The sequence below is a fragment of the Rhinolophus sinicus genome, linkage group LG04 (genome assembly GCF_036562045.2).
Source record: "Rhinolophus sinicus isolate RSC01 linkage group LG04, ASM3656204v1, whole genome shotgun sequence".
NCBI classification, from domain to species: domain Eukaryota; kingdom Metazoa; phylum Chordata; class Mammalia; order Chiroptera; family Rhinolophidae; genus Rhinolophus; species Rhinolophus sinicus.
The window spans coordinates 160,325,898-160,341,456 of NC_133754.1; the positions used below are offsets into that span (position 1 = coordinate 160,325,898).

Below are 15,559 nucleotides of genomic sequence, written 5' to 3' on the forward strand. Positions count from 1 at the left end.
GTAACTCAAACTTAAAACCAAGAGTCTGGAGGCACATGTCATGGAGAAGATGCTGTTGGTACCAGCCCACTGCGTGTGTGTGTGTCTCATCTTGCCCATCAGACTGCAACCCTTAAGGGAACCTGAGCACAGCACAGCATGGGCTCCATAAATGCTGAAGGAGCACTGGGATTACATACCCTTTACAAAGAGGTAGATTGGTTGGAATTCTCCCACAAAAAGAGGGAAAGTCTCTGTGGGTATGACAGCCTGTTTTTCTGCTGACATGATTGTGTGGAAAAAGCATCAAAACTTAAAGGCTGTATTTGTTCAAGAATAGGAATGGCTTTCCCGAGACAAACAGTGGTCAGAAGATGCCTGTCTCTCAGATAATTTTCCAGCTGCTCTGCTCCATGGCACGTGAGAATTTCTAGTAAACAGCCCATCCCCTGGAGAGCACCCGACATGTAGAGGCTAGAGTTTCCCTCCTCAGGGCTGTCCTCTGTGTGGCACTGTGTCTGCTTTCATGTCCTGGGGGGCTCTGGAGCCCACGTGCCTCCTGAAGGCACAAGGGATGCCATTAAGGAAGATGAAATAAACACAATCTCTCACACATCTAGGTGCCTCTGACAGGAGGTGTTCCTGAACCACGGCTGTGGCTGGCAGGGCCCTTCTCTCCACACATGGGGCCCACAGTGCCGACTGCAGCCAGGGCTGAGCCAGGACCCGTGCCAGAAGGGGCATGTCTATGAACATCCTACAATGCCTCTCTGGCATATTATTATAATTAAATCTCACCTAGTGTTCTCATTTTAATAACGTAATCTGGAATTTACACCTTGCCCCCTCTCCCCAAGGGCCTGAGGCAGTACACAGTAAAAGCCCAAACACATAGGACAGTTAAAAAATTAAAGACAAACTGTCAGTAGCAGAGATTATCTGAGGAACCAGAGATAAAAGGGTCGCTGCCCAGTGTTGACTTTGGTTCCAACTTTCTGACAGCCAAGGTTAAAAAGAAAACAGAGTGGCTTATTCAGTTACTGCCTGATTGCCTGACCGAAGGAAGGAAGTAGACACAAGTTCACGGGGAGAGAGAGCACAGCCCATTTCCTGGTGCTACGTTCCACGAGGATCTAGCCTGTGGATCTTTATCTCAGGGGCACGAAGTCACAAACTGAACAACAGTCCTTTATAGAAGATGCTGAATCATTCTTCAATTGGCAGCGTTAGCCCCATAAGTGGGCCCTTGATAAAACGTGAAGGTGTAATATTAAATTAAATCTCAACTCGGCAAAGACATTTCTTGAAGAAGCCGGCTTAATGGGCCCAGACAGATGGGCTGAAGTTGGACATATGGAGGCATGGGGAGAAAGTTTCCAGGTGAAGGGAATAATTTATTCAATAAATATTTACCGAGCACTTACTCAAAGCAAGGACCTTCCAGTGGGTGCTGGGGACATACAGATGGCCTTGGTCTCTAAGGAGGTCATGGACTCCGGGGGCCAGGTGCACAGATAGATAATTAGTAATGTTGTGACCAGATGAGGGGACCAACAGGGTGAGGTGGGGGCCTAAGCAGAGGCATCCAAGGCAGCCTGCTGGTCCAAAGGCTCCTGGAGAAGATGCTTCTGAGTTGTCTCTTGAAGGTCAAGGAGGAATTTTTTACATGAAGATGGCATATTGGGGTGAGAAGGAGGGTGTTCTGGGTAGAGGGAACAGCACATACAAAGGCGTGGAGTAAGGGAGAGCGTGACGCTGTGAAGTGCCAGTAGCTCAGGGTAGCTGAGCTCAAGGAGTGAGAAAGGGGGCTGAGAGACGAGGCTGGGGAGGGAAATGGGGCCAGACCCTCGAGGGCATCCTGAACCACAAGGAGTGTTGGCTTCCTCCTCTAGCTGATGGGGAAGATTTTACACAGGAGAATGACCTGCTCAGAACTTCAGACGGTGCAGTCGTTGCCTGAGAGGAGTGAGTCACGCTAACTGGGGTGGCTCTCAGCTAACAGACACCCCCCCTGCCCCAAGGTCCTCGCAGAGTCCTACTGCCCTGCCTGGGACTTGGTCTGCATCTCACTGGGGACCCAGCCGGCCATCCATGACCACATGGATGACAACGAATGACAAAGACCAGTCCCCCTATCTGGGGCTAGCTGTGATGACCCATCATCTGCAATGTGACCTTCAGCATCAAAGCCTTTGGGACACCAGGCTGCCTGTGTGCAGCCTACAGAGCAGCCTGGACCCAGATCCTTAGCACTCACCTCAGCCTGGACGTTCTGATGTCTCTTTATTTCAAAATGAGTACTGTGAGACGGGATTTGGACAAGCTTTATGAAGAGACCAGATGTTTTCAGAAAGTGTCTGCTGTAGGATTGGATTTTTTTTTGTTTTTTTTTTCAGAGCAACTATAGAAGGAGGTAAACTTATTTAAAACTCTATGTGTTGCTTCTTCCAACATCTGTTTCCATAGAGACATAGCTGGAATAAGCCACCGGTTTCCAAGCCAGGTGTATGTCGCCCATGACTTCCAAATCCCCCATTTGCTTCCACAAAAAGGAGGGTAGAGGCATGGGATGGGGAGGGAAGTTTGAAATACTCCTCTGTCCCAAACTGCCCTTAACTTGATTATTGCCCAAATGGCCAGAAAGCCACAGAACCCAGAGTAGAAGGAATTCTTGATATAGGTAGCTTGGAAGCCTGTGAAGACAGCCTTCTGCCATTTCTGTAAGTGCACGCCACACACATGGCTCCTGTGGGTAACTGGATTGCACACCCATCTCTTGTGGCACCCTGCCTGGGAAGCAGATGGGGGAAGGCTTCAGGGAGGGCAGGTGGTCTCAGGGTGCCGCCTCAGTGGCTGCCCTGTGGCTCTCCTGAGTGTTTAACGTTCAGCGACCTTGAGTGCTGTTTGCCATTTTCTCTCCGTTTCAAAACCATTTCAGAATGGTCAAGTGGAGGCGTAGGTGGTGGCCTGGTATAGAATGAAGGCTTGCTAAAAAACAACAACAACCCACCTTTCCACCTAGATTCACAGGCTGTCTTCACATCATCAGTATGCACCGCTTTTACTTTTGGGGGAATGATTTCAAATTATTTTCCTTAAAAAAAAGATTCCCATATGGGTGCGTGAGTGTGTATGTACACACATACGCAGTGTCAACTCTTAGTTTTCATCTTACTTCATCTAAAAACAGCATTTGACACACCATCAAAACTTCTTCCTGGAAACACGTTCTTCATTTGGTCTCCTAGACACCAAACTCATCTGATTTTCTTCCTACCTCTGTGGCTTCTTCTTACAGGCTCTTTCTTCTACCTCCCCAATCTCCAAACATTGGCATGACTGAGCATCTTTCATTGGTCTGCTTCTCTTCTCCATCTATATGACCCTGTCCACCTGTGCTCTCAGCTAAGGCTTTCAGTGTCACCTATATGTTGCCTGCATCCAAGTTCCCACCTTCAGTTCACACCTCTCCCTGAACTCCGGACCTGTATGTCCAACACCCACTCACCATTGCTACTCGTAGGGTCAGGTATGAAACAAAGGAGAGTTCCCCCCTCACCCCCCGCTTTTTTCCAAGAATACAAATTATATTTTGAAACAATTTTTTAAAACATACTTGGCAGATTTATCCACACCTGCTATATCTGAAATGCAGAAACAGCCAACCAGACTCTATAAAGTAGAGGAAGGAAGAGCTGAGATGCAATGAAGCAGCACTGAGCCCGGGGCCACAGCATGGGGGTGGGGCACCTGTCAGTCCTCACCGTGGCCTGGGGCATGTGTCTCTGGAGACCTTTCCTTCCTTCTTCACATGTCCCCTGTGCATGGATAGCTCTTTCCTGGGCCCCCGTCCACAGATGGCTCTCTCTCCTGGTTACCCCTTTCCTTTCTGAAAAAGCCTCACGTTAAAGCCCCTTCCCTGGCTTCTCCTCCTGTTCCCATCACCACTTAATGATTCCTTGGGCTCCAGTCAGGATGTCTTCACTTCTTATTGTACCGCTCTCTGGGTGACCATTCCCTCAGCTCCCCTCCTCAATGTGTTAACTGCCCTTCCCCCCAAGTTTCTATCTACTGGACAAGTGCTTCCTTCTGCTCTAGGACCCTGCATCCAATCTTCCAAGCCCAACTGCTCAGAAATGAACCCATCACATTCTCTCCCAAACCTGCTCCCCATTCTGCACCCCGCCTCAGGGAAGACATCTGTCACCCCCCACTCAGTCAGCAATCTGGGCGTTGCCCTTGCTGCCTCCCTGTCCCCACCCCTTAGGGTCAATCAATCGCCAAATCTCGTCATGTCTGTTTCCTTAATATTTCTTAAGTCTACGACTTCTCTCTGTTCCTGCCGCAACTGCCCTGCTGTAGGTTGCCATCAGCTCCTGCCTGGATTATTGCCAAAAACCATCTCTGGACCTCCAGCCTCATCTCTCTATCTGTGTTCACCCTGAAGCAAAGGCAAATCTGATCATGTCACTTCTCTGATTAATAATCTTTAATTTTGAAGTTATAACTCCTCTGCTGAGCCCACAAGGTCCCTGATGAACCAGGCTCTCCCTGCACCACTTGCACTTCCTGTCACCTCCCCAAATAGATACATAGATATTTTAACTCTTTAAGAAAAAAAAAAGATACATTAACATCATACTTAATCATGAGAAACTAGATGCTTTGCCTAAAACTGGGAACAAGGCAAGGATGCCGCCTCTTGCCGCCTGTTCAACAGTGCACTGGGAGTCCTAGCTGATACAAAAATAAGACAAGAAAAGAAATAAAGGATGTATAGATTGGGAAGGAAGAAATAAAATTGTCTGCAGATAACATGATTATCTATGTATAAAGTCCCAAAAGAATCAACAACAACAACAAAAAACTCCTGGAACTAATAAGCAATTATAACAAGGTTGTAGAACACTAGCTTAAAACAAAAGTCAATTGCTTTCCTATATACCAGAAATGAGCAATTGGAATTTGAACTTAAAAACACACTACTATTTACATTAGCACCCAAACCAAAATTAAACAGGTATAAATTTAACAAAACATGTACAAAATCTATATGAGGAAATCTACAAAACTCTGATGAAAGAAATCAAAGTAGATCTATATAAATGGAGAGATATTCCATGTTTGTGGGTAGAAAAACTCAATATTGTTAGGATGTCAGTTCTTCCTAACTTTGTCTATTGAGATTCAATGCAATTCTAAACAAAAAGCAAATTACTTTGTGGATATCAACAAATTGATTCTAAAGTTTATAGGGAGCAACAAAAGACCCGGAACAGCTAATACAATCTTGAAGAAGGACAAAGTAAGAGAACTGACACTATTTGATTTTAAGTCTTATTATAAAATTACTGGATCAGAACCTGCATTTCTTTTTTTAAGATTTTATTGGGGAATATTGGGGAACAGTGTGTTTTTCCAGGGCCTATCAGCTCCAAGCCAAGTTGTTGTCCTTCAATTTAGTTGTGGAGGGCGCAGCTCAGCTCTAAGTCTAGTTGCTGTTTTCAAGCTTTAGTTGCTGGGCCCACCACACCATACAGGAATTGAACTGGCAACCTTGCTGTCAAGAGCTCGCGCTCTAACCAACAGAGCCATCCGGCCACCCCAGAACCTGCATTTTTAACAAGATCCCTATGGCGTTTACATACACTAAAATCTGAGAATCACTGCCTAGATAAAGTTGGCAGATCTTCAAAATAGAGTTACTAAGTTAGAGAACAGAAAGGGTCATAATTAATTCCTTTTGTAAACTAAAGAAAACCAGACCTATTCCAGAAGCTCACAAATGTTCAACTTTAATTTATATTAGAATTGTTTCATTGAAGACACATTGTATATACAAAACTTTTATGAATTTTTAGAAACTAAGTAATTGATATAGAAGGGTGTGTCTGTAAATAAAATGTTAATTTTTCTTTTCATAAAAAAAGACTTACTATAAAACTATAGTAATCAAGGCAGTGTGGCATGAGTGAAAGAACAGACAAATAGACCAATGGAACAAGAGGGAGCCCAGAAATATACCTACACAAATATAGTCAACTGATGTATCACAAAGACACAAAGGCAATTTAATGAAAAAAGTATTTTTGACAAATGGTACTGGAACGACCAGACGTGTATAAAAATTAATCTAGACATTGACTTTGCACCTTTCACAAAAATTAACTCAAAATGGATCATAGACCTAAGTGTAAAATGCAAAGCTATAAAACTTCTAGATGATAATAAGAGAAAATGTAGGTGACCTTAGGTTTGGCAATGAGTTTTTAGATGCAACACCAAAAGCATGATCCATGAAAGAAAGAACTGCTAAGTTGGACTTCATTAAAATAAAAAATTTCTGCTCTGCAGAAAACAATGTTAAAAGAATGAAAAGACAAGATATAGACTGAGAGAAAATATACCTGGCACATAACAAATGCTATAAATATTTATTACATAAAAATGAACGAGGCACTGGGATGCCTCCAGTAGGACTTTAGAATCTGATTTTAATTCCCCAGACACTTGTATATACTCTCACTGGGAGAATCATCTCCACAGGTCTTTCCTCTCATTCTCAATCCCTTCATCCTGTTTATTTATTGGAATTTATGTGATCTAAAGTAATCATGCTTATTTATCTGTTTGTTTACTATCTGCCCCCCACTTCCAATAGCCTGTAGAGGCCATGATATCAAAAGCCCTGGCTGCTGTGCTCACCTCTGTTGCCCATTGGAGGCTGTGTGTGGGGTTAGTGGGCTGGGCAGTGGGGAGACTGCTCAGACGTGGCCCTGTCCTGGAGAAGCTGGTGGTCCAGTGGGGCTGGGGCGGGGCAGGGATGCATGCAGCAGAGATGGACAGTGCGATACATGTCATGACAGAGGAATGTTCAGGACGCTGGGAGCAGGGAAGAGCAGGTACGTAACCTGGTGGAGCCAGGAAACTCAGGGACACGTCCCCCTGGAGGTAACACAGAGGCCTGGCACTGAAGTTCATTTACTTGTCAGAGAAGAGGTTCGGGAAGGGGGGAAGCATGGTCAAAAGAATGAAAGCGAAACCCAGAGCAAGGCCTGTAACTGGAATCCTGAAATGTTCAGAGTGTATAGAGCAATCTAACGTTGTCTGAGGGAGGTAGGGGAAGACGGAACAGACCACAAAGATCTTTGATCACATCTCCCCCAGGTGTAGACTTTCTCTCTCGCTGGGAGTCCTGGAAAAAAAACCAGCCCTTGAGGAGAATTTAGGACACCTCATCCCTGGAGCATACTGTTCAACCATCATGCTGTGTCTGACAGAGGAGGGTCTGACAGAAATCAACTGACAGCTTAGTGGTGTTTGGTGGAAAAACGACAATAAACCGACAGGCCTGTGGGTTGACAAATCAAAGGGTTCTGCTACCATGGCAACAGAGTGACAGGGCAACCCTAAAATAAGAGGCGAAAAAGAAGAGCAGGCCAGAAAAGGTTCAGAGAGAAATCTCAGCAGACACCTGGAGGGAAACACAGTGACAGAGCATCTGGGTTGTGAGCCAGAGCTGGCTTTCCTGCAGCCGCGCCTTGTGAAGTCCGGATGCCCAGGGCAGGACCCTCCTGCTTCCTAGACTCAGTTTCCTCATCTACACAGAGAGGATTTCCATGTCACGCTGTGGCTCCTCAGTTTGAGAACCATTGCCCTGGAAGGTCTGGCAGGATTAGGGTTCTATGCACAGAGCTTTGAGAGCAGCAGTACTTATTACAGGAAGGAAGGAAGGAAGAACGGTAAGACAGGTGACACAGCAAACCATCACTTCTATGAATCGGACTGCACAAGGCTGATCTTTAACTGGTCCAGGGGGCAGGCTTCCTGGATCCACTTCCAGAGTCTGCTGACTCAGGCGGACTCCAGCCCTGCAGCCTCTCCCCACCACAGCGGAGCCTGGGGGACCCCCAGTGAATACTCAGCCCCCACCTTAACCTTGAGTGGAGGCAGTGGCGCCTGGTCTGCTGGCTGCCCTTGGGCTCAGCATGAAGCCAGCCAGATCTGCTTTCTGTCCACCTGTCCCCACCCCAGGTCTTCCCACAGGCTCTGCCTGACTGGCCTTCTTCCCTCTCTATATTCTGGGCCCTCAGTCGGCCATGACTCTAATTTCAGTTCTTATCTGTAGAATATGAAAACACTTCCCTGCCCTACCCACTTCACAGATCTTTGGCCAATGACCAAAGGCCAATGAAAGCCCCTAAAAACTGCAAAGTGTTGAAAGGCAGGGTAGGGAGAGGGAGTGAGGGTAGTGAGTGGGGTCTCCACTGACCTGCTGGGTCACCTTGGGGAAGTTGCATAACCTCGCTGGGTTTCTGTTTCCTCATCATTAGAATGGGTTAAGGATTGCACCTATTCCGTAGAGTTATTGCAGGATTCAATGAACTTACACACAAAGCTATCATTACCATCATCATTACTATTATTATCATCACCCCAGGCTCTCTCTGCCTGGGGGGCCCATTTAGCCAATGGCAGCTCTTCCTCCAGCTGATATCCTGTCTGGATTTCCAAATCCTGGTGGTGGGTGGGGAATTCCCTCAGGATGGAGTGGAGGGCAGGACGGCTCTTTGGCCAGCTGTGCAGATGAATGGTGGCCAGATGTTACCTCCCTTCTGGAAACAGCGTGTCCTCCCAAGTGACCTCGGCTGCCCCCTAGCCCACGGGCACAGCCAGTGTTGGCTCTGTCGGGTTTGCTTCCTCCCAGGATGTACAGCTAAGGCCACGATATGGAGGCAAACAGCCCTAAATCTCCCTCCTAAATCCACGCCGTCAGAAATGTTCACCTTAGCCATGAGCTGATTGTTGGGCCGAGGAAACCCTCTGTCTGTCTCCAGACAAATGAGGCTGGGCATCCTATTTGCTAGAAAACCTTCTTGCCCAGAAGGATAAAAACCTCTATCCCCAATACATAAAATGACCATTTCCAGTTTAGTTTAAGAATTCACACTAAAATCCACAAAAAGATTTCCCTAATAATGAATGCAGCAGGAGAACTGGAGAAAATTCCAGTTTTCTCAATAGAATTTGCTATGCCGTAGGGAAATCAGAGCCTACAGCACACCCCGTTCAGCCGGCTGCCTCCGACAAAAGCCTGTTTAACTGTTCTAAGAGAAAAGTCAACAGACATACAACTCCCCTAATCTTGAACTTCCCTAATCTGGAACATTTTAAGAAGCTCATTCAGTGAAGGGCAAGGCCAAATGCAATATACATTTCACAGTACTTTTATGGAAGCTTCTTTATTTGAACAACCAATTTCTGATATCAAATGTGTGAAAGGAAATCTGCTGTTTATCACTTTGAAAATCACATAGTAACTGGAAGGAACTATCGGTATGCTTACTCCCTAGCAGCACATGTCAGGGAACTTATTTTCAAGAAGAGAATAAAAATGCAATGTAACTTCTGGACTGAGAGATCATCTGGGCCCGAGTGGGCCTGTGATGATTTCCCTGTGACTGCCTTGATTTCTTCTCTAGCGGTGCATCTCAGGCAGTGGAGGAGACGGGCTGCCTCCCCGTCCCCATGTGTGGGGAGCGGCATCCCGCAGGCTTCCCCCCTGTGGTGCCTGGTGCTTACCTCCATGCTGTACCTCTCCACCGTCCTTCTCAGGGGGTCCACAGCCTGCCAGCAAATGAGGATACACAGGTCAATCAGCAGCATGCCCCCCACAATCACAAGCAGTTTCTGGTCCTTGATGATCTGCAGAGAAGGCAAGAGCAGAAGAGAGTGGACGTGAGAGAGATTCCCCGGACAGAAGCTGAGCGGCTGGGTCGGGGGAGAGACTGTCACTCCTGTTTGAGAATCTCCTAAGACTCGCCCTGTCACACACAGGATAAATCCAGCCAAGCTCCTTTGCTTAGCATGCAAGGCCTTTCAGGATCTTGGTAGACCCTTCCCTATACACATCGTCAAGTCTGACAGCTGCTAGTTTGTGGCCCTGCTGTGATTTTCACCCCTCACGCCTTTGCAGGGGCTGGTTCTTTTGTCTGAAACACTCTATTCTTTCTATCTGGCAAACTCCTAATAATCCTTAAAGATCCAGATCCATTGTCACCTCCTCCGTGAACTCCCCTCTCCTGCCCACAGCAGAGCGAATTACTCTCATAGCACTGTTCACGTACTTAATTACCAGAAGCAGTAATAGCAGTAACAACAAAAAGAACAGCTAACATTTAAGAAACACTGCCTGCCTCTTTACACACATCATCTCATATATAAAGACACAAATTATTATTCTTCCCATTTTACGGATGAAGAAACTGAGACTAAGTAATTTGCTCACTGTAATATTGCTCTAAGAGGTGAAGCCCAGATTTGAACCAAGTTCCTCCTGTCTCCAGAGTCCATATCCTCCATTTATAGCACTGGCCAGGCATTATGTTAAGTTGTATACACGTCTGCCCTCCTCAGTAAACTGGGAAGCCCCTGACGGAAGAGAAGCCTCTTTTATTTATTTGTGCACCCTCAGTACCTAGCAGGGCCTGGCACGCAGTAGGTAGTTTGACGGATTGACTTGAGGTGAAGGAATATAAAAGAAGAAATATAACTTCCAGCCCTCTTTGCAGCCTGAGATATCCTTATGACCCTGTGAAATTCCCACCCTACTTTCTGCCCGTTTGATAGGGATTGGTCTGGGGACAAATGCTTTCAGTGCCAAAGCTAACTTGTGTTTCACTCATTGCATGTTTATGTGCCTCCTTCCCCCAAATAAAAGCTAATGTGATGAAGTAGTTCTGGAAAAGACTATAGAAAAATAAACTGAGGCAGAAGCTTAGGAAATACCACGAGGTCTGGCTTTTAATGATTAAAGCCACTTTTAAAGGAGAAAGAGAAACTCAACGGCCTCCCTGCGGCTGAACTATGAAACAAACAGGAAGACAGTATTTCTGAGTCATTGCCAAAGAGATCCAATCCACCAAAACTGCTTCACATGGGGGCAGGGTGCTGGCAAAGCCTCCACTCCAAGATTTTTTCAGAAGCATCCAGTGAACTGCTGATGCTTTGCAGAAGCCCAGGTTAGCACTTGCCCTGTGGGAACTAAGTAACTCTCTGCCAGCCCTGAGAAGAAATTGGGGCAAAAGGAAGAAATGCCCAAGGAGCTTAGGACTTGGAAGACAGGCTGGAAGGGGCCTGTCTGCTCACCCGGGGCTGTTTGAGCCACCAGGCATTTGCCCACTCTCAGCCTGACCTCTGGAAGCCCTTTCCCCAACCTTTCTGCTGGCATCCGCCACCTTGATTTCAAGATTGAGCCTAAGCAGCTTCTCCTGTGTGCATCCAGGCATGCCCTACGTGGAGCATACGTTGCAGACGAGATCCTGCGCTGTGTGCAGGGGCTTGCTCTCGGACCTTCTTGGGAAACGTGTGGGGAGTGAATGAATATGCTCTCAGGAAGAGGCCAGAAGAAAGTGGCGCTGCTGAACAGGTTGAAGGTCACTGCCTCCTGTCCAGGGCTCAGGTTTTACTTCCTATGAGGCAACACCGGCTGCAGGTTCCTACCCCTCCCCACCGGAAAGCCCCCACACCTTCTTCTCCCTGTGCCTGCTACAAGGCTGCAGGACATCTCACTGGATTTAAGGTCACGGCCATCTCTTCTGACATCTCTCTGAGTAGGCACTTCATAGTATATGTGTGATCATTTGATTCATGTCTGTCATCTCTACTACGCTGTGAGCTCTGTGCAGCTTGGTGTTTGCTCATTGCCCTATTCTGAGCACCCGCCTGAGCCTGGCATAGAAAAAGTGGTTAATAAGCATTCGACGATGAATGATGATCTAAGAAGACATGTCCTGAACACTTGCTCAGTGCCAGGCCCTGTGCTGGGCACAGGAGACGCAGAGACGGACCGACCCTGGCTCTACCCGCCGGGGTTGGGAGGAGACACAGACTTGTACTGGATGATTACAAGATGGCGCTGGAGGAGAGGAAGTGGCTTCACAGAGGAGGAGCTGGGAAGAAGAGAATGTCAGGCAGAGGAAGCAGCAAGCAGTATCACAGAGCTGGGAGAGCTTTCTGGATGGCAGCTGATGGCAGTGACTATATCATATCATCTCTGGCTCAAGAGTCTCCTGAGTTCCCATCATGCATAGGATAAATCCAGCCAAGCTCTGTTGCTTGGCATTTGAGCTGGGCCTGACCACTCCCCAAACACACACTTGCACTTAACCGCTCCCTACTCTCTGGCTGAGCTGTTTTTCAGGCCTTCAGACTGTTTCCCCGAAAATAAGACCTAACCGGCCCATCATCTCTAATGCGTCTTTTGGAGCAAAAATTAATATAAGACCTGGTCTTATTTTAATATAAGACTGGGTATAATATAATATAATATAATATAATAAAAAATATAATGTAATATAATTATAATATAATATAATAAAATATAATATAATTACAATATAATATAATATGTTATATAACATTATATAAGACTGGGTCTTATATTAATTTTTGCTCCAAAAGATGCATTAGAGCTGATGGTCTGGCTAAGCTTTATTTTCGGGGAAACACGGTAGCTGTGTGATCTTGGGTAAATTTCCCAATCCCTCTGAGCCAGTTTCCTCATCTACAAATTGGGGATGATAACTACACAAACCACATTAGATTACCAGAGGTTGGTTTACAATTACTGTTCAACAAATGTCAGCTATTATTAAATGTCACTTCCCATTGTTGTTTAGAGTAGGCCTCAGCAAACTGAGAATTTGGCACACTGCTTGTTCTAGCAAATAAAGTTTTATTGGAACACAGCCATATCCATTCATTTATGTATATGGTTGCTTTCATTCTACAACAGAAGAGTTGGGTGGTTGCAACAGAGATTGTGTGGCCTGCAAAGCCTAACATACTTACTATCTGGCTCTTTATAGAAAAAGTTGGCTGACACCTGGTTTACCAAAAAGGGCATTTCTTTATTTCTTAAAAAAACTTCAGCTATTTTTACTGATTCCGACTGGCCTGCTGCTAGGACCAACTCATTGCCTGTTCTAGGGACATCATTCCAGGGAAATACAGAGTGAATGGTGCCCTTTGGAGTTGTGCGATGCAGTAGACATGCCTTCCTGTTGTCACTCAGATGACTGATGCTTTGGTGAAGCTTTTAAAGCCCTCTCTTGACATTTTCCTGAAGCTGAGCCAAGAGGAAGGTCTGAGGGATGTTACCGTATGCAACAGTATCAAGTCATATTTGTAGTGAACTTTCTTTGTCCTTCAAAAAACAAAACAAAACAAAACAAAAAACCAACCATCTGCCCCAGAGTCGAAGATCTCATCTCTGAGTTATTGCTTTCCTCTCAACGTTTCAATTTAGTCCTAGTAAGAGGCAGAATAAATAATAAGGCTTCCCAATTCAAGATTTTATGATTGGTCTTTAGAAAAAAAACTGTAACATGATATGAAAACACTGAATTTGGAAGCATTAAGTCACCGTGTCAATACATCCTTTAATAGGCTTCTTTTCCTTTAATGTCTTTAAAAATGTGGCCATATGGGGTGAAGTTTATGTATGTGCACTTGGGGAGCGCATGCCATTGTGGGTAGAGGGAGGAGGCGGTGGGGAGCAGGGAAAGAAGAAAAGGATAAAAAGACTATGAAAAAAAGTGTATGATTGCATTTACAAATTTATGTAAATCTAGTATGTCCAAGTTTCAGTAAAAGAAATTAAGGGACCCACTTTAACAAAAAAAATCTAAGCTTAAAAAGAACACAATAAAACACAATACAACACCAACAATAAATACACAATAAAACACAACAATAAAAACCAATCTTGGCTATATAAACTGTTGGAACCATGGAGAATTCAATCCCAGTTTTGACCTGCAACTGCCACAACCCTTTCAAAATAATCTGGGTTTCAGACTTGAGTTTTTGATGGGTGTAAGTTATAAATTTCTCTTCTACACCTTTAACCTCCCCTAATTTGGTTGATAAATGCAGCACAGCAAACCTACTCCTAGAATAACTAGAAAGCCTATAGCAAAAAGTGCCTCATGCTGGAATGTGTGTTCATCTGGCCTTAATCATTTTCACAACAGACAAAAGTGGTGACCAAATCTGTACTCAGCCTTTGGCAGTTTCTCAGACAAGCCTCTATGCTGGACCCCTGGGCCCACCCCCAGCCTGAGCTCTGACTTGCCCAGGCGCCAGGGATGCAGTGGGCCCCTGGGCTCAGGCAGCGCAGAGGGGTGTGGCCACATCACAGCTCCGCCTCCCCGGGGAACTTTCAGACAACTGAATTCCCATTGTCTTTCTCGACATGTTTTGTGAATTGTGGCCAGCCAGAGTGTTCTTGCTCACCCATCACATGAGTAATGAAACACAAGGGCTGGTTCTTTATTACAAATCACAATATGGAGTAATCACATATTGACACAACAGAATCAACACTGTGATTCTTCAAAGCCAGGAAGGAGTTGTCCTAAGTGGCAGAGCCTCTCTCTAAGGAGAGCCACAGAGCATGAGGGCCCCAGAAGTCCCTCGGTGCCTCTCAAACTTTGGCTTGCCTCAGCATCACTAGAAGGGCTGGTGAGAGATTCGTTCCTGGGCTCCAACCCAGGATCTTGATTCTTAGGGCTAGGAGTGGGGGTGGGGGTGGGGGCTGAGAATTTGCAGGTGATGATGATGCCGCTGCTGGTCCAGCCTGCACGCTCTGTAGCCTTGATCTAGACCAGCGGCCTTCTACCCTGGATGTATTACTAGTATCACTTGGGAAAGGCCCAAAACTCCTGCTGCTCAGCTCCAGCCTCAGAGCGACGGTTTCAACTGGCCTGGGCTGGGTTACCTCTTGTAGTTTTTAAAGCCTCCCATTTGCCTGTAACATGCAGCCAGGGCTAAGAAGGATGGGTGACGAGGCTTCTCATCTTACAGACAGAAGGGAGTTATCACAGATGCGGCTGAGGCCCAGCGAGGGGTGGAGCCCTCCAGGCCAGCACAGGCAGCAGGTGGCGACTTTCCTCCCTCTAAACGCAGCCTGCATTTTCCTAAGGCATTCCAGTGTGGGGCAGGCAGCAGAGAGGGGCAGCTATCCCAGACCCCGACCTGGAGAGCAGCTCCTAAAGCAGCCCTGGCAGTGAAGACGCCGGTGGTGAGGCTGACGAGTGAGAGGTGCCACTAGGCACCAGGCAGAATCATAGCTCAGGAGACAATGCCATTTCAATACCATTCCCCATTTTACAGATAAGGAAACAGGCCCTGAAAGATGAGGAGAGCTGCTTGAAGTCCCAGGGCAGGTCAGTGGTGAAGCAGGCAGTAGAAGCCCTGCTTTGCATGCTGGCCCCACTGACTCAGGCATGCTTTCTGTCTGCCACAGGTGCCAGGGCTCAGAACCCAGGTAGCTGGATGACAAATGCAAGTTTGGGGAGAACTGGAACAAAAGATACTGTGTTCCGAAGTGGGATGAGACCACACAGCAGGGGCTGCAGAGGAGATGTCTGTAAACAGGTTATAGCCACATCAGGGGTTTAAAAGGTGTGTGTGGTGGGGGCTTGCTGGTGAGGCTGAATCAAGAAGAGGATTTTTGGAAAGCGGTGACCTGATGTTATGAGACTCACCCCAGGTGAGAGGATAGGGGTTGGGCAGG

General features: G+C 46.4%; 1 protein-coding gene across 1 annotated transcript in view; it reads right to left on the minus strand.

Annotated features, from left to right (window-relative positions):
- GABBR2 (gamma-aminobutyric acid type B receptor subunit 2) overlaps positions 1-15,559 on the minus strand; it is a gene marked incomplete at its 5' end in the record, with an annotated part of 332,387 nt that overhangs the window by 41,127 nt on the left and 275,701 nt on the right. Inside the window, one exon of the mRNA XM_074331530.1 lies at positions 9,562-9,684. Within this exon, the coding sequence (XP_074187631.1) occupies positions 9,562-9,684 (123 nt within the window). The remainder of the gene's footprint in view (positions 1-9,561; positions 9,685-15,559) is intronic.